General features: G+C 37.8%; 1 protein-coding gene across 5 annotated transcripts in view; it reads right to left on the bottom strand.

The window, feature by feature from the left end:
• TEX9 (testis expressed 9) overlaps positions 1 to 24,195 on the bottom strand; it is a 205,589-nt gene that overhangs the window by 27,920 nt on the left and 153,474 nt on the right. For all 5 annotated transcript variants that reach the window (XM_065547955.2, XM_065547954.1, XM_065547956.1 and 2 more), the window contains 6 exons: positions 21,468 to 21,547; positions 16,434 to 16,482; positions 15,559 to 15,641; positions 13,508 to 13,683; positions 10,702 to 10,784; positions 10,116 to 10,289 (listed from right to left, as the gene is read on the bottom strand). In XM_065547955.2, the coding sequence (XP_065404027.1) occupies positions 10,116 to 10,289; positions 10,702 to 10,784; positions 13,508 to 13,683; positions 15,559 to 15,641; positions 16,434 to 16,482; positions 21,468 to 21,505 (603 nt within the window). In that variant the 5' untranslated portion in view covers positions 21,506 to 21,547. The remainder of the gene's footprint in view (positions 1 to 10,115; positions 10,290 to 10,701; positions 10,785 to 13,507; positions 13,684 to 15,558; positions 15,642 to 16,433; positions 16,483 to 21,467; positions 21,548 to 24,195) is intronic.

Raw genomic sequence — 24,195 nt, 5'->3', positions numbered from 1 at the left:
TTAGGTATTTCTCCTAATGCTATCCTTCCCCCAGCTCCCCAGCCCCCAATAGGCCCCGATGTGTGATGTTGCTGCCCTGTGTCCAAGTGGTGTCATTGTTCAATTCCCACCTATGAGTGAGAACATGCGGTGTTTGGTTTTCTGTCTTCGTGAGAGTTTGCTGAGAATGATGGTTTCCAGCTTCATCCATGTTCCTGCAAAGGACATGAACTCATCCTTTTTTATGGCTGCAGAGTATTCCATGGTGTATATGTGCCACATTTTCTTAATCCAGTTTATCATTGATGGAGATGTGGGTTGGTTCCAAGTCTCTGCTATTGTGAATAGTGCTGCAATAAACATACATGTGCATGTGTGTTTATAGGAGCATGATTTATAATCCTTTGGGTATACACCCAGTAATGGGATTGGTGGGTCAAATGGCATTTCTAGTTCTAGATCCTTGAGGAATCGCCACACTGTCTTCCACAATGGTTGAACTAATTTGCACTCTGCCAACAGTGTAAAAGCGCTCCTATTTCTCCACATCCTCTCCAAGCATCTGTTGTTTCCTGACATTTTAATGATCGCCATTCTAAGTGGTGTGAGATGGTATCTCACTGTGGTTTTGATTTGCATTTCTCTGATGACGAGTGACAATGAGCATTTTTTCATGTGTCTGTTGGCTGCATAAATGTCTTCTTTTGAGTCATGTCTGTTCATATCCTTTGCCCACTTTTTGATGGGGTTGTTTTTTTTCTTGTAAATTTGTTTGAGCTCTTTGTAGATTCTGATTATCAGCCCTTTGTCAGATGGGTAGATTGCAAAAAATTTCTCCCATTCTGTAGGTTTCCTGTTCACTCTGATGGTAGTTCCTTTTGCTGTGCAAAAGCTCTTTAGTTTAATTAGATCCCAGTTGTCTATTTTGGCTTTTGTGGCCATTGCTTTTGGTGTTTTAGTCATGAAGTCCTTGCCCATGCCTATGGCCTCAATGGTATTGCCTAGGTTTTCTTCTAGGGTTTTTACAGTTTTAGGTCTAACATTTAAGTCTTTAATTCATCTTGAATTAATTTTCATATAAGGTATAAGGAAGGGATCCAGTTTTAGCTTTCTACATATGGCTAACCAGTTTTCCCAGCACCATTTATTAAATAGGGAATCCTTTCTCCATTTCTTGTTTTTGTCAGGTCTGTCAAAGATCAAATGGTTGTAGATGTGTGGTGCTATTTCTGAGGCCTCTGTTCTGTTCCATTGGTTTATATCTCTGTTTTGGTACCAGTACCATGCTGTTTTGGTTACTGGAGCCTTGTAGTATACTTTGAAGTCAGGTAGCAAGATGCCTCCAGCTTTGTTCTTTTGGCTTAGGATTGTCCTGGCAATGCGGGTGCTTTTTTTGGTTCCACATGAACTTTAAAGTAGTTTCTTCCAATTCTGTGAAGAAAGTCACTGGCAGCTTGATGGGGACGGCACTGAATCTATAAATTACCTTGGGCAGTAGGGCCATTTTCACGATATTGATTCTTCCTATCCATGAGTACAGAATGTTCTTCCTTTGTTTGTGTCCTCTTTTATTTTGTTTAGCAGTGGTTTGTAATTCTCCTTGAAGAGGTCCTTCACATCCGTTGTAAGTTGGATTACTAGGTATTTGATTCTCTTTGTAGCAATTGTGAATGGGAGTTCACTCACGATTTGGCTGTGTGTTATTGGTGTATAGGAATGCTTGTGATTTTTGCACATTGAGTTTGCTGAAGTTGCTTATCAGCTTAAGGAGGTTTTGGGCTGAGACGATGGGGTTTTCTACATATAAAATCGTGTCATCTGCAAATAGGGACAATTTGACTTCCTCTTTTCCTAGCTGAATACCCTTTATTGCTTTCTCTTGCCTGACTGCCCTGGCCCGAACTTCCAACACCACACCATGTTGAATAGGAGTGCTAAGAGAGGGCATCCTTGTCCTGCGCCAGTTTTCAAACGGAATGCTTCCAGTTTTTGCCCATTCTGTATGATATTGGCTGTGTGTTTGTCATGAATAACTCTTATTATTTTGAGATGCATTCCATCAATACCTGGTTTATTGAGAGTTTTTAGCATGTAAGGCTGTTGAATTTTGTCGAAGGTCTTTTCTACATCTACTGAGATAATCATGTAGTTTTTGTCTTTGATTCTGTTTATGTGATGGATTACGTGTATTGATTTGCATATGTTGTACCAGCTTTGCCTCCCAGGGATGAAGCTGACTTGATCGTGATGGATAAGCTTTTTGATGTGCTGCTGCATTCAGTTTGCCAGTATTTTATTGAGGATTTTCATATAGATGTTCATCAGGGATATTGGTCTAAAATTCTTTTATGTTGTGTCTCTGACAGGCTTTGATATCAGGATGATGCTGACCTCATAAAATGAGTTAGGGAGGATTTCCTCTTTTTCTGTTGATTGAAATAGTTTCAGAAGAAATGGTATCAGCTCCCTTTGTACCTCTGGTAGAATTTGGTTGTGAATCCATCTGGTCCTGAATTTTTTTTGGTTGGTAGGCTATTAATTATTTCCTCAATTTCAGAGCCTGTTATTGGTCTAATCAGTGATTCAACTTCCTCCTCGTTTAGTCTTGGGTGGGAGTATGTGTCCAGGAATTTATCCATTTCTTCTAGATTTTCTAGTTTATTTGCATAGAGGTGTTTGTAGTATTCTCTGATGGTAGTTTATATTTCTGTGAGATCCGTGGTGATATCCCTTTTATCACTTTTTATTTTGTCTATTTGATTCTTCTCTCTTTTCTTCTTTATTAGTCTTGCTAGTGTTCTATCAATTTTGTTTATAGACAAAATTCAAAAAGTCAGCTCCTGGATTCATTGATTTTTTGAAGGGTTTTTCGTGTCTCTATCTCCTTCAATTCTGCTCTGATCTTAGGTTATTTCTTGCTTTCTGCTAGCTTTTGAATTTGTCTCCTCTTGCTTCTCTAGTTCTTTCAATTGTGATGTTAGGGTGTCGATTTTAGATCTTTCCTGCTTTCTCTTGTGGGCATTTAGTGCTATAAATTTCCCTATACACACTGCTTTACATGTGCCCCAGAGAGTCTGGTATGTTGTGTCTTTGTTCTCATTGGTTTCAAAGAACAACTTTATTTCTGCCTTCATTTCATTATTTACCCAGTAGTCATTCAGAAGCAGGTTGTTCAGTTTCCATGTAGTTGTGTGGTTTTAAGTTAGTTTCTTAAACCTGAGTTCTAATTTGATTGCACTGTGGTCTGAGAGACAGTTTGGTGTGATTTCTGTTCTTTTACATTTGCTAAGGAGTGCTTTATTTACAATTTGTGGTCAATTTTAGAATAAGTGTGATGTGGTGCTGAGAAGAATGTATATTCTGTTGATTTGGGGTGGAGAGTTCTGTAGATGTCTATTAGGTCTGCTTGGTGCAGAGCTGAGTTCAAGTCCTGGATATCCTTGTTAACCTGTCTTGTTGATCTTTCTAATATTGACAGTGGGGTGTAAAAGTCTCCCATTATTATTGTGTGGCAGTCTAAGTCTCTTTGTAGGTCTCTAAGGACTTGCTTTATGAATCTGGTTGCTTCTGTATTGGGTGCATATATATTTAGGATAGTTAGGTCTTCTTGTTGATTTGATCCCTTTACCATTATGTAATGGCCTTCTTTGTCTCTTTTGATCTTTGTTGGTTTAAAATCTGTATATCAGAGACTAGGATTGCAACCCCTGCTGTTTTTGGCTTTCAGTTTGCTTGGTAGGTCTTCCTCCATCCCTTTATTTTGAGCCTGTGTGTGTCTCTGCACATGAGTTGGGTCTCCTGAATAAACCACACTGAAGGATCTTGACTCTTTATCCAATTTGCCAGTCTGTGTCTTTTAATTGGGGCATTCACCCATTTACATCTAAGGTTAATATTGTTATGTGTGAATTTGATCCTGTCATGAGGTTAGCTGGTTATTTTAATTGATGCAGTTTCTTCATTGCATCGATGATCTTTACCATTTGGCCTGTTTTGCAGTGGCTGGTATTGGTTCTTTCCATGTTTAGTGCTTCCTTCAGGAGTTCTTGTAAGGCAGGCCTGGTGGTGACAAAATCTCTCAGCATTTGCTTGTCTGTAAATGATTTTATTTCTCCTTCACTTACGAAGCTTAGTTTGGCTGGGTATGAAATTCTGGGTTGAAAATTCTTTTAAGAATGTTGAATATTGGTCCCCACTCTCTTCTGGTTTGTAGGGTTTTTGCCGTGAGATCCACTGTTAGTCTGATGGGCTTCCCTTTGTGGGTAACCCGACCTTTCTCTCTAGCTGCCCTTAACATTTTTTCCTTCATTTCAAACTTGGTGAACCTGACAGGTATGTATCTTGGTGTTGCACTTCTTGAGGAATATCTTTGTGGTGCTCTGTGTATTTCCTGAATTTGAATGTTGTCCTGTCTTGCTAGGTTGGGGAAGTTCTCCTGGGAAATATCCTGAAAAGTGTTTTCCAACTTGGTTCCATTCTCCCCATCACTTTCAGGTATACCAATCAAACACAGATTTGGTCTTTTCACATAGTCCCGTATTTCCTGAAGGCTTTGTTCATTTCTTTTTACTCTTTTGTCTCTAAACTTGTCTTCTCACTTTATTTCATTAATTTGATCTTCAATCCCTGATACCCTTTCTTTCACTTGATCGAATCGGCTATTGAAGCTTCCGCATGCATCACAAAGTTCTCGTGCCATGGTTTTCAGCTCCATCAGGTCATTTAAGGTCTTCTCTACATTTTTTATTCTAGTTAGCCATTTGTCTAACCTTTTTTCAAGGTTTTTATTTTCCTTGCGATGGGTTTGAAAATGCTCCTTTAGCTCGGAGTTTGTTATTACCAACCTTCTGAAGCCTACTTCTGTTAACTCGTCAAAGTCATTCTCCATGCAGCTTTGTTCTGTTGCTGGCAAGGAGCTGCAATTCTTCGGAGAAGAGGCACTCTGGTTTTTAGAATTTTCAGCTTTTCTGCTCTGGTTTCTCCCCATCTTTGTGATTTTATCTACCTTTGGTGTTTGATGTTGGTGACCTACAGATGGGGTTTTGGTGTAGATGTCCTTTTTGTTGATGTTGATCCTATTCCTTTCTGTTTGTTAGTTTTCCTTCTAACAGGTCCCTCAGCTACAGGTCTGTTGGAGTTTGCTGGAGGTCCACTCCAGACCCTGTTTGCCTGGGTATCACCAGTGGAGGCTACAGAACAGCAAATATTGCAGAACAGCAGTTATTGCTGGCTGATGCTTCCTCCGGAAGCTTCATCCCAGAAGGGCACCCGCCTACATGAGGTGTCTGTCGGCCCCTACTGGGAGGTGTCTCACAGGCTACTTTGGGGTCAGAGACCCACTTGAGGAGGCAGTCTGTCCATTCTCAGAGCTCAAATGCCGTGCTGGGACAACCACTGCTCTCTTCAGAGCTGTCAGACAGGGACATTTAAGTCTGCAGAAGTTGTCTCCTGCCTTTTGTTCAGCTATGCCCTGCCCACAGAGGTGCAGTCTATAGGGACAGTATGCCTTGCTGAGCTGCGGTTGTCTCTGCCTAGTTCAAGCTTCCTGGCCACTTTGTTTACCTACTCAAGCCTCAGCAATGGCGGACGCCCCACCACCAGCCAGGCTGCCGCCTCGCAGTTCAATCTCAGCCTGCTATACTAGCAGTGAGCAAGGCTCCGTGGGCGTGTGACCCGCCAAGCCAGGCACAGGAGAGAATCTCCTTGTCTGCCGGTTGCTAAGACCTTGGGAAAAGTGCAGTATTTGGGCAGAAGTGTCCTGTTTTTCCAGGTACAGTCAGTCACAACTTCCCTTGGCTAGGGAAAGGAAATCCCCCAACCCCTTGCACTTCCTGGGTGAAGCAACACCCGCTCTGCTTTGGCTTGCCCTCCACGGGCTGCACCCACTGTCCAACCAGTCCCAACGAGATGAACCAGGTACCTCAGTTGGAAATGCAGAAATCACCTGTCTTCTGCATCAATCATGCTGGGAGCTGCAAACCAGAGCTATTCCTATTTGGCCATCTTGGAATGGCATTTTTTTGTATTTTTAGTAGACACAGGGTTTCACCGTGTTAGCCAGGATGGTCTCAATCTCCTGACCTCCTGATCTGCCTGCCTTGGCCTCCCAAAGTGCTGGGATAACAGGCATGAGCCACCATGCCTGGCCACTCAGTTTCCCTTTCTATAAAATGCATTTTATCTGGCATATGGCACTCAAAAAATCATCCCCATACAAAGGGAAAAAAATTATCCCTCTACAAAGGGAAAAGTATAATCAATGTGACCCTCTGGGAACATTAACCTACTGACAAAGTACAGGATACAATGGATAAGAAATGGAAAATGGACACAAAATGGGAATTGAAAAGAAGCGATGAATGAAAAACATTTGGAAGAAAAATTGCACAGGATTGGAGGTGACGTCCAAGAACATGAAAAGAATCAAAAATATAACCAATGTTTCAAGATTATGTGAGACTAGAACAGTGATGTGACCAGAACTTGGGTGCATAATGGTAAATGGTAAAGTCATGACAAATTAAAACATGGATGTTCCCCTAGACACTACAGCTTTTTCCCTTTACACCCATTATATATATTTCTTAGACCAATAGAAATAGAATACAGCATACTTATGTAATTACAAAATTTCTAGTAGCCACTTTAAAAGGTGAAACAGAAACTGGTAAAATTAATTTTAGTAACGTATTTCACTTAACCTCATATATTCAAATATTATTTCGACATATAACCAATACAAAAAATATTAAGAGATTTTGATATATTTTACATTCTTCATTCTGTTTTACATGAATTTTTCAAAATCTGATTTTTACTTTACACTTACAGCACATCACAATTTAGCCACAAATGTAAGTGGCTACCATATTGGAAACACAAGTTTAGACTATTAAATACTATAATTAAGTTTTATTACTGGATGACTGGGGAAAGAAACTGAAGTATATTCATTCAGTGTTTACACTACTCAGCAATAAAAAGAAATGGACTATAATAGGGATAAATACTGCATGTTGTATTAGTCCGTTTTCATGCTGCTGATAAAGACATACCCAAGACTGTACAATTTACAAAAGAAAGAGATTTATTGCACTCACAGTTTCACATGTCTGGGGAGACCTCACAATGATGGCGGAAGGTAAAGGCACGTCTCACATGGTGGCAGACGAGAGAGCTTGTGCAGGGAAACTCCCATTTTTAAAACCATCAGATCTCCTGAGACTTATTCACTATCATGAGAACAGCATAGGAAAGACCTGCCCCCATGATTCAATTACCTCCCACCGGGTCCCTCCTGCAACACGTGGGAATTCAAGATTAAATTTGGGTGGGGACACAGCCAAACCATATTCTACCCCAGGACCCTCCCAAATCTCATGTCCTCATATTTCAAAACCAATCATGCCTCCTAGGCCTCCGGGCTTGTGATGGGAGGGGCTGCTGTGAAGACCTCTGACATGCCTTGGGGGACATTTTCCCCATTGTCTTGGGGATTAACATTCATCTCCTCATGACTTATGCAAATTTCTGCAGCTGGCTTGAATTTCTCCTCAGAAAATGGGATTTTCTTTTCCACTGCATTGTCAGGCTGCAATTTTCCAAACTTTTGTGCTGTTTCCCTTTTAAAACTGAATGCCTTTAACAACACCAAGTCACCTCTTGAGTGCTTTGCTGCTTAGAAATTTCTTCCACCAGACACCCTAAATCATCTCTCAATTTCAAAGTCCCACAGATCTCTAGGAAAGGGGCAAAATGCTACCAGTCTCTCTACTAAAACATAACAAGAGTCGCCTTTGCTCTAGTTCCCAACAAGTTCCTCATCTCCATCTGAGACCACCACAGCCTAGATTTCATTGTCCATATCATTATCAGTATATTGGTCAAAGCCACTCAACAAGTCCCTAGGGAGTTCCAAACTTTCCCACATTTTCCTGTATTCTTCTGAGCCCTCCAAACTTTTCCAACCTCTGCCTCTTACCCAGTTGCAAGGTCACTTCAACATTTGCATCAGCACCCAACTCTACTGGTACCAATATACTGTATTAGTTCATTTTCATGCTGCTGATAAAGACATACCTAAGACTGGGCAATCTACAAAAGAAAGAGGTTTATTGGACTCACAGTTCCACGTGGCTGAGGAGGCCTCACAATCATGTTGGAAGGTGAAAGGCATGTCTCACATGGCAGCAGACAAGAGAAGAGAATTTGTGCTGGGAAACTCCCCCTTTTAAAACCATCAGATCTCCTGAGACTTTTTCGTCATCACAAGAACAGCACAGGGAAGACTTGCCCCCATGATTCAATTACCTCCCACTGGCTTCCTCCCACAACACGTGGGAATTCAAGATGAAATTTGGGTGGGGACACAGTCACACCATATCAAATCTTTTATGCTAACTGGAAAAAAAAATCAGATTCAAAAGGCTATATCCTATGTGATTCTATTTATGTGACATTTGGGAAAAGGCCAAAATTTTAAAAGCAAACACATCAATGGTTGCCTGGGGCTGGGATTAGGGAAGGCCTTGACTGAATTCACAGGGAATTTTGGGGGTCTGATCGAACTGTTCTATGTCTCAATTATAGTGATACTTACATTACTGCATACATTTGTCAAAACTCATAAAATTGTACACTAAAAAGTGAATTTACTGCATACAAATTATATCTAAGTGAATCTGATATTAAAACTTATTACAAGATAATGCTAATTATACAAGACCAAAATGTTTAAAAAGCAGGGTTTTTAAATATGACCATACAAAAGAAAAATGTAAGGGTATTAATAAAGGGAGCACATTTTCTTACTAAATCTCACGATGTGCTATATTACATAATTCTTATCACATTTTACAAAGCAATCGCAAACAGTATATTTTTATTTTCACAATGGTACACTAATATAAAATGTTTTAAGCTAGGATAGTTTATTTAAAATACATTCTCCCCTTAAATATGACACCAAAAGCATAGGCAACCAAATAAATGTTAGATAAACTGGATTTCATCAAAATTTAAAACTTTTGTGCCTCAAAGAGTACCATAAAGTGAAAGACAACCCACTGTATGGGAAAACTATTTGCAAATCATATATCTGATAAGGGACTTGTATCTAAACATATAACTTAAAAGTTCTTATTATTAATTTTTAAAAATCCAATTTAAAAAATGGGCAAAGATCTTAAGGACATTTCTCCAAAGAAAATAGACAAATGCCATTAAGCACATGAAAAGATGTTCAGCATCATTAGTTATTAGGGAAATGCAAATCAAAACCACAATGAGGTAACTCTTTTACACTTGCAGTATGGCTATAATCAAAAAGATAATCTAGTAGATGTTGGTGAGGATGTGTAGAAATTAGGACCTTCATGCACTACTGGTAGGAATGTAAAATGGTACAGGCAGTTTGGAAAACAGCAATTCCTCAAAAGGTCAACACAAGATTTCCATATGACCCAGCAATTCCATTCCTGGCTATATAACCAAGAGAAATGAAAACATATGTGCACACAAAAACTTATACATGCATATTCAAAGTATTTAAAATTGCCAGACAGTAGAAACAACCCAAATAACCCAAAGCTACCAACTGATAAACAGGTAAATTAAATGTGTTATATATAACAGAATATTACTTGCCAATAAAAAGAAATAAAGTACTGATAGGTGCTGCAACATGGATGAACCTTGAAAACATCTTAAGTAAAAGTCAGTCACAAAGACCACATATTATATGATTCCATGTATATGAAATTTCCAGAACAGACAAATTTATTGAGACATAAAATAGATTAGTGGTTGCCTAGGGCTGTAAGGGATTGAGGGGAGCAGGGTCAGGGTGGGGTGGCTAAAGGGTATGAAGTGTTCTTTAGGGATTATGAAAATGGTTGTGGTGATAGTTGCACAATTCTATGAATACACCAAAAGCCACTGAATTGTATACTTTAAAAGGGTGAATTACATTACATCTCAAAACAGTTGTTAAAAAATATTCTATGGCAGGGGAAAGAGTTTTCAGTAAATACTAATAAAATAACTGAAATGTCAAAATGGCATCTATACAAATGTGTAACCTTAATAATTTTATTGTATTTTTGGCATTAAGTTAGGAAAAATACTAAAATAATTACCCTTTCTACTGAAGACAACTGCTGCTGTAATCCATCACACTTTTTGTTTGCTTCTTCGAAAAGAGTCTTATATTTTTCTACTTGAGACTGCTGCATATTAATTGTTCGCTGCTGTCTCATAAAATCTTCTTCAAATTTTTTTACTTGAGACTTTAAATTCTGAATTTCATCCTCCTACAGTTATGAAATTACAGATTATGTGAAAAAATATGTAAGATTTGTTATCAAAACAAAGCAGAGAAAAAGAAGTTTCATATGTTCTTTGACATTTATACACATTTCATGAAAAACAAATTACAGTCTATTTTTACCTTCAAAAATGGAGTCAAATGTTTTATTTGCATTTAATAGCTTACACTACACTTGTAAGACTAATATAGAGAATACTAATTATAACAAAAATGTAAGATATTTCAGCTCTGTGAAAATTCAACATATCAGAATAAAGTTCAGTACTTATATACAATTTTTGATTTCAAAATTTAACTATGATTTATATCTAAATAAAGTTATTCAAAATGTAATGGAAATTGCTCCTAAAATGTCTTTGAATATTGCAGCCTTTTAAGAGGTTTTTAAAGCTTACCTTTTTATTGCATTCACATACAACATTATCCAATTCCTCCTGCATAACACGGAGTTTGGCCTTTAAAAATCTGATCTGTGCTTCTGTGAATTTAAATAATTATATTTACTGTCTTTTGCTGAATCTAAGATGACATCAATTGTAAGACAGGCCATTACTTTATAAAGAAGAAAATACTCAAGATGGGGAGTCAAATAGGAGATATCTCTTAGGGGGCACTATAGGTACTAAACAGTCCTAATGAAAAGGTCAATGACGAATAAATCCAGTCAACAGAAAGAAATCACAGGTAGTATTCACATAAGTTTGCAGACTAAATTCACACTCACCAGGGTGGTCCAAACTACATCAGAGAATTTAAAGTGTTCTCAGGTCAATAATGTCCCTGAGTGTTTGGTAGAAACAAACATAAATCTTCTCTAGCAAAACTCAGCTTCAATCTAGTCATTGTGATTACAAAATGCCACTGACTGTAATGCAGATGCCAATTTCTGAGCAGTTAAAATGTAATATATGTGTCTTTGAAGCAAAGAAATACACTAATACCTTACTGTCTAAGCTTTCTCCCACAAACCTTCAAGATCTATGTTTGGTATTTTACTGCCAGCAAAAGTTCATTATTCAATAATATCAGCAGTAAATCTTTGAAGTTTGTAGGCCCGTAAAGTAAATAAAGTGAAAACTGAATTAAGAACTCACTCATAAGTCATTCAGTCATTTGTTCAAAATGGCATAGTAGGAATATTATAAAACAATCATGAAATTTATCTTGAGGAAACACTTGGAACTGCTCTGAGAAGTCATTAGGACAAATCCACTAAGCCATACACATGTGATGTGCACAGCATAAAACATCTCCATACACACTTCTGGCTTTTTTAAGTGCCCTCAGTGTTATCATCAAGCTGATGAATTATGGGTTGGCTCTAACTCTACCTAGGTCTCTTTGGCCTCAACTCTCCTACCATATAACTCCAGGTGAGCAGGGAATAGAGGGAAATGACAAATTAAAAAGTGTGAAGTTGACAGTAGTTGGCCTCTGAGGGAAAGAAGGAAGAAAAAATAGGAAAGCATGACTTTTCCCATTTCTTTTTCTCCCTAACTCTAACCTTAGTAACTCTACCTCAACTCTAACCCAAGGAGCAGAGTGCTCCCATGTCTGGAGGCCCACAGTACTAAACTCTGCTCCCCACTCGACCTTAGCTTTAATCTTACAAAGTAATCTGTGCTCCCAAACTACTTCTTGATCTTTTTCTCCCACACATAACCAAACCATTCCAAGCAATCACCTGAAATAAGAGAAAATTCTCCCAAAGAAGAAGATACCTGGACCAGTGATACTAAAAAGGGAACACAGGGAGGCAGTTCTAACAGGGCCATGGGACCTGGGACCATGTTCCTCTACCGAGGAACAATCAACACCTGGGTATCACATCCTCAAAAGCATCTTAGAGAGACCTAAAGGCAACTTACTGCTCCACTTACATTTCCTTACCATAACTAGCCCTAGAAAGCTTGATTCGGTCAGTAAATATAGTAAGTGCAGAAGAAAATTGCTCCCTACTTATGACTAGTATATAACACAATAATTATTACATATATAAATTATGATTTCTCACAGAATCAAATAATTTTAAAGATAAACTGATATGGTTTGGATCTGTGTCCCCACCCAAATCTCATGTTGAATTGTAAACCCGTGTTGGAGGTGGGGCCTGGTAGGAGGTGAATGGATCATGGGGGTGATTTCTCATAAATGGTTTAGTATCATCCCTTTTGGTACTGTCCTCATAATAGTGACTTCTCATGAAATCTGGTTGTTTAAAAACATGTAGCACCTCCCCCCTCTATCTCTTGTTCGTGATCCCACCGTGTGAGGTGTCTCACTCCCTGTTTGCCTTCCACCATGATTGGAAGTTTCCTGTGGCCTCCCCAGAAGCAGAAACTGCTATGCTTCCTGTACAGCCTACAGTACCATGAGCCAATTAAACCTTTTCTTTATAAATTACACAGTCTTAGGTATTTCTTTATAGCAGTGCAGGAACAGACTAATACATAAACTTTATGATCATCTAATACAAACTGCTAAATTTTCAAATGAATAAACTGCTATTACAGAGGGGCTAAGTGGCCTGCCTGTAGTCACAATTAATTGTATTATAGTTCGGCAGTAACTAGTTCATATATACTCAATTGTCTTACTTTTTTGCTTCAATAGCATAGGAGGCTCCTCATAAATTTAGTAATGTTTTTAGCTGATTGAAATTTAGTATTATTCTAGTGATACGCAAAGAATGAGTTAATAAGAAAAATTATATACATTAGAAAATTCATTTATTTTACCTGATGCAATGTCAATTCATTTGTCCTTTTGCATGTGTTGATTTAACACGCAATAAATAAAATATAGTAACAGTAAATGAAAAAATTCAGAAAAACTTTTTAAATATTGTAACAATAAGCGATGGGTATTTTAACTTAAGTTGAAATGTATTCAATCAAACCAGTAAATACAGTCTTTTTTATTTTTACTTTTTATAATGGAAAATATGAAACATAAAAGTAGGCAAGTTCAATGAACCCCATTTACCCACTGCCTATCTTTAACAATGACTGACTCATGGCCAGTTTTATTTCATCTATAATCCCATTCATTCCTCCCTCCACCACATCCTACTAGATTATACTGAAACAAACCAAGACATCACAATACGTTTTTTTTTAATGTAAGAAATAGTTCCCCAAGACTTCCTCTTCTAAGTAACTGTGCTATAAAGATAAAAATAAGAAACAAAAGAAAATCTACCTGTTCCAATGTCATTACTAACACCAGAAAAAATATCATCTGTATATTCAGGTAAGCCTTCTTCCTCCAGTTGCCCTTCAATTTTGCTAATTGTTTTTGCAAGGGAAAAGTCTGAGAAATCCTCTGGAATGGCAACATCGTCGGCAGTTTGGACATCGGAGTATTTCAATTTAACACTAAAAAATAAAAATTAAATACATATGTATGTATATACGTATATGTGAACAAAATAGAAAGGTAGAAAGGATATATGCCTTTTACCCAAATAAGCAGATCAAAATTATTATAAATTTAAATTTATGATGAAATCTGTAATTTATATTAAGGTTTATATTACAAGAGACTACTATTACACATTTCAAATTTATGATGAAATCTACATATGATACTTTCAAGGACTATATTACAAGAGACTTAGCAGATTTTTGGTCTTTATGAATCACATGACCACAGAGCTAGAGAAGGCTTTATGAGGCCAGATGGTCTAGACTTTGCCTCCATATAAGGGAATACCAAAACTAAGAGTACTGCACTTGGCCTCCTAGGTCAAATCCAGCCTGTGGCTTTGAAATTTACATGCCTCTGGAGAAAAACTGTATAAACTGACATCACCCTGGCCATAATTCTGCAAACAGCAAAGAAAAATACCTCCTGAGAAAAAATTACAGAGTGAAGAGCTAATAGCTCAATCAAACAACATTTTTTTCCACCCAAAGAAACACATTCTTACCATGATCAATATTAACCAAAAAGTTGGATTTGATTTTTTTTTAATGAAATGGAGAAGACCGACAAAATAAAACTCATTTCTAAAGGCACTGAGGAATGGGCCAGGCCTAATTCATTGACACATCAACAAATTTATGGTTCTGAAAGCCAAATTCACTTTTAAAACATAAGCAAATGCTTTAGAATTCTTTTCTTTTCATTTTAATTTTTTGTGGGTACACAGTAGGTGTACATATTTATGAGATGTTTTGATACAGGAATGCAATGTGAAATGAGCACATTATGAAGAAGGGGGTATCCATCCCCTCAAGCATTTATTGCTTGAATTACAAACAATCTAAATACACTCTTTAAGTTATTTTAAAAATACAATTAAGTTATTATTGGCTATGGTCACCCTATTGTGCTATCAAATAGTAGGTCTTGGTCTTTGGAATTCTATTTGAAAAATCAACTTTAAAAAAAAAAAATGTGAAGTCTGAAAAGGTAACCCTTTCCAGTTATGTATGCATGTATGTGGCCTATAAGTTCTTTTCTTCAATCTATTGTATAGTTATTTTCTGTTCCTTATCACTTTACTCTATTTTTTCCATCCCTTTTATTTAAAAAAACCAAAAACAAAAAAGTTATTTAAACAATTAAAAGACACAAAAATGAACAAAGATTTTTCCAAAATTACAATGCAGTGATCAGTTTGGGTAAGTAATAGACATCTAAATGTAATAACTGACTGAAGATGGTTGGTGCAACTCAATCCTCCACCTTTTCTAGAAAGCATCCTATCCTAGGGAGCATCTTGGGTCCCTTTTTATGCCTATAATACTAAGAACTGTCTTGAATTCTTTCTCACCAAAAACAATAAAATGTAAATTATAATTATATTATAGTCCTATTTAGAGCATGGCAAATAATTCTGTAGCTCAATAGACAAAATAATGTATGCACTTTGTCAAATACTCAAAAACTAAACTATTGAGCCTATTTGAGAGAACTAGGCAGCGATCAAAAAACAAAACAAAACAAAACAAACCTCAGTTGCAGTCACAGTTCTAAGAGAATAAATCACTAGAAATAACATTTATAAAAATTTTAGATTTAGAATTTTTCTTGAGAACAATATAAAGTATTTGTTAACTGCTGCAAAACATTTCTGAGTAGAAAATGTTCTAAATTACTGAATATGGATAAGATATATGCAGGGTAACTTAATGTTTAGGGTATAAAAAGATCTGGAAAAACAAACAGAGCTTAAAAATTAAGAATGATGGTATTGTGAATTATACAACTAAAAAAAAAGAAATACTTTGAAAACTATACTATACCTTGAATTTGTTTTCCTTCCTTTATTTGCAGAGTGTAATTTGTTTTGAACCTTGTTTACAGGATCAATGTTTTTGGTCTTTGGCTACATTAAAAGAATTGAAAGTATTGATTAATTAGAGTCTAATTATTTGCCAAAGAAAGCAATTCTGTAACACATAGAATTGCTATTTTGCTACACAGAAAAACTGCTATTTTGATGGAATTACCAAAAATGTCTTTTCAAGAATATCACAACTGTATAGCTGGAAAAGACCTAGATAATACCAAAACCAAGAAATTCAAGGATAAGGAAAATGAGTCCTAAAGATTCAATGGTATTCAGCTAGCCAGTGGACTGTCGTGAATAAATCTGGACATTCTGACTCACAGAATTTAGTTCTCCTCAGGAACCAATTATTCCCCAGGCAGGCCTTCCGTGGCCTTCAGGTATATAGTTCCCTTGGCTTAGGTCTCCATGGATGGGAAACATAGATCCCAGTATGTTCTACACCTAGAAGAGTGATCTCTACACTATAAATATTTAAATGAACGAACAAACTTTTCAAATCACCTTCTTTGCATATGAGTATCATTCTTTTTCAGGTCTTCGCTCTACTAGATGTAAGCTTCAGAAAAAAAAAATAAGCCTCAGTTTACAAAGTCATTTCACCTAGAATTTTTTCCACTGTACCTCCAAATTATTCAGTGAAATTATGAGACAACAAAGGATTCCATTTATTATATGAGTGACATTTCATAAATGCATCCCTCTGAGTATCAAGGTTTATATTGTTTCTGTTGAGTCATACCCCTTCTCTGCTTTGTCTAAGAAAAGTCTAAAAAAACCTAAGTTCTACAGAATATAATTGTATTCAGAGAAAGTTTAGTTTCATACCTTAGTTTCTGAATGAAGATGAACTATCCCTTCAGATGGTAATACACCTCTACAGACCAAAAATAAACATTATACATTAATAATAGATGACATTGAGCTGAGACAATGATATTCAACAATTGTATTTGAAAGGGAAACTATTCAACTATCAAATAATCTTTGCTATAATTGTAGTTATCCACATGTTAATTTTTTCTGAATGAGTACCATAAACAAGAAAAATGCTTTGGTTACATAATTCACCTTTAAGAAGATACACTATAATGCCAATATTCTAGTAGGAAACTAGCAAAAATTTTAATGAATGGAAATCATCAAGAGTAATTGTGGGCTATCCACAGCAATTACCCATTTTACAAACGATTCACCACAGGGCTTTTTATTATGAGCCCACTCAATGTTATCATTCTTTTAATCCACTTAAAACACTTGGTCAGTGCCTGTTTTCCTCATTATACTGTGAACTCTATGAGGGCAGAAATCATGTCTGCCTTGTTCAATATTCTATGCCTAGTCAATATAAAGGTTATATGCCAGGTACTACTACTGGCTTAAGTATTTGTTGAGTGCATGAATAAACACATCTAAAATGCAATTTATTTTTATACACAAGGTTTTCCAAATATATTTGTAGTTTAAAACAAGGAGTGTCGGCCGGGCGCAGTGGCTCACACCTGTAATCCCAGCACTTTGGGAGGCCAAGGCGGGCGGATCACAAGGTCAGGAGATCGAGACCATCCTGGCTAACACAGTGAAACCCCGTCTCTACTAAAAACACAAAAAATCAGCCAGGCGTGGTGGCGGGCACCTGTAGTCCCAGCTACTTGGGAGGCTGAGGAAGGAGAATGGCATGAACCCAGGAGGTGGAGCTTTCAGTGAGCCGAGATTGCGCCACTGCACTCCAGAGCGAAACTCTGTCTCAAACGACAACAACAAAAAAACAAGGAGTGTTTATGGAAGTCTGCAAACTATGGCCCACAGGCTGAATCCACCCACTCATTCATTTATGTCTGATCTATGGCTGTTTTCACACTACAACCTTAAAGTTAAGTAGGTACAACACAGACTAGCCCACAAATCTAAAAATATTTGCTATCTGCCCCTTTACAGAAAAAGTTTGCCTAACACATTGTCTTGGGCATTGTATTTACATCTCTGAAAACATACCATGTTAGCATCCATTATTGCTATGAAAAAACTCCGTCATATCCCCTGAGAAGTCCTAACCATTGGAGAGGACATACAACTAAAATTATTTTCCATCAGATGCCTCCCACTGAGCTAGCCATGCATAAGTTTTTTCAGTATTAAATACAAAGATACACTTAGATAAATAAACCTCTTAACTATTAGAAATACCTCTGGGAAGAAAAAAAAGGCTTTCAAAATATGTTAAAAATTACAGAAACTAAATCATTCTCACAAATGACATGAAAATGTTTCCAAATATTATACAAATTTTAAGTGTCCTCTTTAATCTTCCTCATTTTAAATTAATGTTTGTCATTTCTTTAGTACATTTTCTGTACCTCTCATTCCATTCCCCAACACACATGCGTACATATCAGTCAAAAGACATTTAAGGGTTATCTGTCTCCATCAGATTTTGCAATGATATTACTTTGCTAGTGTATTTCCATCAAAAATAAGCTATAATATGGTATTCTTACTTTTGTTTAACTCCATGAAATGTTTGTAATATGATGGAAATGACTGTATGGTAAACCATGCTTCAAGCAGACTGGAGGATATGTATACTACGTTATTAGGAGATTAAACTCTGGTTTCCCATCACAGTTTTTGACAGAGTCATCCTGGGTGTTGAAGACCTATTTAAATATATTCTTCCTTATTTAGGTGGAATATCATTGTTCCAACCTGAAATGAATGGTTTCTTTACAGAATTATTTCCCATATTCAGCAATTCCCAACTGATCACCAAATGCCATGTTTTACATGGTAAAAGCCATCTGTTCAAACAGTAGCATTAAAAAAAACTGATAGATAAACAGAGCGTTATCATCACAACATCATCTGTTGTTAGTATCATTTCAGTTCTTCAGTTTACTGGATAAACACCATGTTAAATCTTATGTATAATCCAAATTTTGGAATTTTGATAACTTAAATATCTTTTTTTACAGAATATCAGAGTATTACAGCTAATAAAGTGGTTTCATGTTATATGTATGCATACATATGTATATCAAAATACAAAAATGTGTAATTGAGGTACTTAAAAAATACTCAAAAGCAACACATATTAACTTCTTGGAAACAAGATCAGGTCTGTTTACTCACCACTGTAATACCAGTAGCTAGACCTGGCACTAACAGTGTTCAAAAATTATTTTTTTCAGGTTTGAGATATAATTGATATATCATACAATATACTCTTTTTACATATACAGTTCAATATGTTTTAGCAAACATATATTGTCACATAACCACCACAACCACAAGACAGAGAATATTTCCATCATCTCAAAAAGTTCCCTTGTGTTCCTTGGTAGTCCCCTAACCCCTACTCAAGCCCCAGACAACCATCTTGATTTCTGTCCCTAAAGCTCTGCCTTTTCCAGAGCATCAAATAAGTGGAAACATAGATTATATATGTTTTTTAGCCTGGCTTCTTTCACTTAGCAAATATGTTGTTATTCTACTAGTAGTTCATGGCTTTTTATTGCCAAGTAGTATTCCACTGCATGGATATACCATAATTTGTTCATCCAGCCACCATTTGATAAATATTTGAATTATTTCCAGGTTTTGGTAATTATGAATAAAACTGATCTAAAAATTCACATGCAGGTTTTTTCATGGATATATGTTTATATTTCTCTTGGGTAAATATCTAGGAAAGGAAATACTGGATTGTATGCAATAATTATTTTTGAATACATGAATAATATCCCAATATTTCACATGAGCCAAATATACTGCCATGTAGGAATAAACTTTTCTTTTGTCTCTAAACCCTGTAGGGCTGTGCACCTCTTACAGCCTGCTTCTTGATCTTAGAATACTGGGAGGTGGGGTACCCATAGCTGTTTTAATATTTTAAAAGCCACAAATAATTTTAGTCCATTCCTAGAGTTTCTTTGCTGATAAAACTTTCCCCCAAACTAGTGGGTTTCTTCCCTATTTAATTTCAGTCAGTTCTACATGCCATTACATCACCTACAATTCTTTCCAAGACTAATTCTTTATTTCTTCACCTGACCTCTCTTTCTCAATTTAAAAATGGGTTAAACAGTGTCAAGCTTCTAAGGAGAGACTTTAACTTTAGTTAGGTCTTTGCCATGGGTCATTTTACCCAAATGAAAAGTTTCACTATGTGCCATTTAATCTGATTCTTGCCCTGAGAAGCCTTAATCCACTGGAAAATTTTATCAATAGTCATAAAGTCCACATGTTTAGTCTGATATTTGCCTCAAGGTTGAATTTTGATAGGCTTTTGTTCCTTATAGATTTTCTCAATTTTATCTTGTAATTCTTGAGGTCTAAAACCAGTTTACTCCACAACTTGACAATTACAACAAGGGTAATCAAGAGTGTGCTAATGGCATAATGACAGCTATATAGATCAATGGAACAGATATGAAAGTCCAAAAATAAAACCATATGTCTACAGTCAACAGATTTTTGACAAGAGTGCTAAGAACATTCAATGGGGAAAGAATAGTCTTCTCAACAAATAATGCTGAGACAAATGGCTATCCATGTGCAAAAGAATGGGGGTTGACTCCTATACCACATACAAAAATTAGATTATCTGAATTAGATAATTAGATTATCTAATTAAATTATCTGAATTAGATAATCAGGTATTCCCTTTTATTTCTGCTTGCAAATCAGCCAAATCTATCCCAAACTTGTCTCTTCAAGAGCACATACTGAGGCCGGGCACGGTGGCTCACACCTGTAATCCCAGCACTTTGGGAGGCCGAGGAGGGCGGATCACGAGGTCAGGAGATTGAGACCATCCTGGCGAACACGGTGAAACCCCATCTCTACTAAAAATACAAAAAAAAATTAGCCGGACGCGGTGGCGGGCGCCTGTAGTCCCAGCTACTCGGGAGGCTGAGGCAGGAGAATGGCGTGAACCCGGGAGGCGGAGCTTGCAGTGAGCCAAGATCGGGCCACTGCACTCCAGCCTAGGCGACAGAGCGAGGCTCCGTCTCAAAAAAAAAAAAAAAAAAGAGCACATACTGCCAATATTGTGTTTCAGCCTCTTTCCCCAGAGAACAAGTTCATTAGACACCTGTTGTGCCTCCCAATTTACCACAGATGACAGTTTTACTAAATTCATTGCCACTACATAACATTCATCCTTTATCTTTTCAGCCTCCAATATCAGTTTCCTTGCTGGTTCCCACCTAACTGCTAAGGTAATGCCACACTTCTGAGTTTTTGTTATGCAGCATTCCATTCCCAATACCAATTTCAACATTAGCAAAGATAAGCAGGCTAGTAACCTAAAAATTCCAGCGGCTTAACCCATTCAATGCAGCCATAGTGAGGAAGAAGGACCCTTTTTTCTACATGTTCCACACATGGTCACCCAGAGACCAGGCTAGGAGATTTTACCAATTGGAATTTTACTCATCTTCATGGCTAGAAAGTCAGCTGGAGGTTCACACACCAATTCTTGTCTGTTTTGGCTTGGAAAAGATTAACTAAACTTCTATTCATAGCCCACTGACAACTATAAGAGACCTGGAATGTTTGGTGATCATCATTGTGTCTGCTACAATATGATTTCATAGTTTTATTCACATCAATTATATACTTTTTCCTGTTTCCTCTCTAAAGTTTTTAAAATGAGGACAAGAATATACATTTCAAAATAATATTTTGAAAATTACATGAGATAAAGGGCTTCCACTGTGTCGGATTGGTATAAGCCCCCTATATATACATTATTCTTAAAATTATAGAATTTTCAATGTTTGCATGCAAAAAGATCTTACATAGTTAAAGATCCATGTACATCAATTTAAAAGAAGGTGCTTGAGAATTTAAGTTACTTACCTTAAACTGTAATCATCTTCATCATCACATGATTTCATTTGTTTTGAAACAGGCCTAGATCGTACTTCTTGGCGATCTCTCTTAAATGAGTAGAGAAAGGTCATATATCATACAGAAAAAAAACCAAACCACTAAGATATACTCAAGTGCCTCTCTGAACATTCATCATTTCATAACTGTCCTGGGTTTCCATAACATAAAGGCACAGAATTCTAAATGCTATAGTATGAAGATAAGGTCTATAACACTAGTTGCACCTTTCATTTGTTATGGGTTAAAAAATTCCATCCTAAGGGGAAAATGTAAGAATATCAAGGCCTTTACATAATATTTCTAATTCCGGCTTCCCCATCCCTTTAGAGTCTTTCAACTTACACAGCATACAACAGAAATTAGAAGTAGGCATAAGACATTTTTTAAAAAATTCACTTAATGGGTAGAAAAATTTGTCGCAAATCAGGAAAAACTTCAATGTTGAGAAGGCTGTGAAGATGCTAAAAGTGAAGTATCAGGAGTAAAAGCTTTTGACAAAGACACATCAAGAAATTAAAGTAAGGCAAGATGGTGGAATAGAAGCCTACACTATTCATACCCTCTGCAGGAACACCAAATTTTAACAACTACCTGCACATAAAAACATCATCATGAGAGCTAAAAATCAGGTGAGCAATCACAGTACCTGGTTTTAACTTCATATCATTGAAAGAGTCATTGAAGACGGTTGGAGAGACTTAAATCGCTGATACCACCCCTCCCTGACTCACTCCTGCAGTGACTGTGCAGCCTGAAGAGTCTGTGCACTTGGGGGAGGGACAGCACAGTGAATGGGGGACTGTACACTGAACTCAGTGCTGCCCTGTCAGAGTGGAGAGCAAAGTCGTGTGGGGCTGAGACAGTACCCATGCATGGAGGAAGCATTTGGACTAGCTATATCCAGAGGAAAATCGCCCATCCCGTGGGTCAGAACTCCAGTTTGTCAGCAAGTCACCACCACTGGCCAAAGTGCTCTGGGGTGCTAGGTAAACTTGAAGGCAGTCTAGGATACAATGACTCCAATTTCTAGGCAAACCCTAGTGCTGGGCTCAGCTCAGAGCCAGAGGACTAGGGTGGCACATAGGGAGACACCAACTGTGACCTAGGGAAACACCAACCGGGTCACTAAAGGATTGCTTCCACCATGCCTTCCCCAACACCAGGCAGTGCAATTCGCAACAACAAAAGTGTCTCCTTCCTTCTGTTTAAGGAGAGGAGAGGAAAGAGTAAAGAGGACGTTATCTTGCATCTTGGATACCACCTTGGCCATGGAAGGCATCCAGTGGGGTGCCAGGCAGAGTCACACAGCCACCATTACAAGCCCTAGCTCCTGAATGACATTTCTAGACACATCCTGGGCCAAGAGGGAACCTGCTGCCTTGAAGGGAAGGACCTAGTTCTGACAGCGTTCATCACCTGCTGACTAAAGGGACCTTGGGCCTCAAATAACCAGCAGTAATACCAAGGTGTTAATAGTAAGCCATGGCCCTTGGGCTCTGAGACATACTGACTTCAGGGGTGGCCCAGCACATTCCCAGTTATAGTGGCTACAGTGAAAGACTCCTTCTGCTTGTGAAACAGAGGGAAAAGTAAAGGGACCTTTGTCTTGCACCTTAAGTACCAGCACAGCCACAGCAGGGCAGAGCACCAAGTGGACTCTTGGGGTCCCTGATTCCAGGATTTGACTCTTAGACAGCATTTCTAGACTTGCCCAGGGCCAGAGGGGAGCCCATTCCCTTGAAGGATGAGTCCCAGGCCTGGCAATATTCACCACAACCTGACTGAAAAGCCCTTGAGCTTTAAGTGAACACTAGCAGTGGCCTGGCAAAACCCCGCTATGGACTGGTGGTGGTGGTGACCGCAAGGAGAGGCTCTTCTGCCTGTGGAAAGGGGAGGGGCGAGCGTGAAGGACTTTATGTTGTAGTCTAAGTGCCAGCTTAGCCACAGAACACTAGAGCACCAGATAAATTCCTAAGATTTCTAACTTTAATCTCTGACTACTAGACAGCATCTCTGGACCCACCCAGGGCCTGGGGAACTCGCCACCCTGAAGGAAAGGACACAAACCTGGCTGGCTTCATCACCTGCTGATTGTAGAGCTCTAGGGCCGTGAGTGAATATAGGTGGTAGCCAGGTAGTGTTTATAGCAGGTTGTGGGCAAGATCCAGTGCTGTTCTGGCTTCAGGTTTGACCCAGCACAATCCCAGTGGTGCTGGGTACAGGGGTGCTTGCATCACCACACCCCTAGTTTCAGACAGCTCAGCACAGACAGAAAGAGACTCCGTTTGTCTGGGAGAAAATAAAGGAAGAGAAAGAGTCTCTGTCTGGTAACCCAGAGAATTCTTCCGGATCTTATCCAAGACCACCAAGACCTCTATGAGTCAGCAAGAACCCTAGTGATATTGGGCAGGGGACCCAAGTCCCTTTAAATAACTGGAAAGCCTTCTCAAGAAAAACTGGCACAAATAAGCCCAGACTGTGAAGAGTACAATACTTAACTCTTCAATGCCTACACACTGACAAACATCTACAAGCATCAAGATTATCCAGGAAAACATGGCTTTGCCAAATGAACTAAATAAGATACCAGTGACCAATCCTGGAAAAACAGAGACATGTGACTTTTCAGACAGCGAATTCAAAATAGCTGTTTTGAGAAAGCTCAAAGAATCTCAAATAATGGAAAAGGAGTTCA

The sequence above is a fragment of the Macaca fascicularis genome, chromosome 7 (genome assembly GCF_037993035.2).
Source record: "Macaca fascicularis isolate 582-1 chromosome 7, T2T-MFA8v1.1".
NCBI lineage: Eukaryota > Metazoa > Chordata > Mammalia > Primates > Cercopithecidae > Macaca > Macaca fascicularis.
Note: the sequence above shows the minus strand (reverse complement) of the source record. Positions and strands in the feature narration are given on the sequence as shown.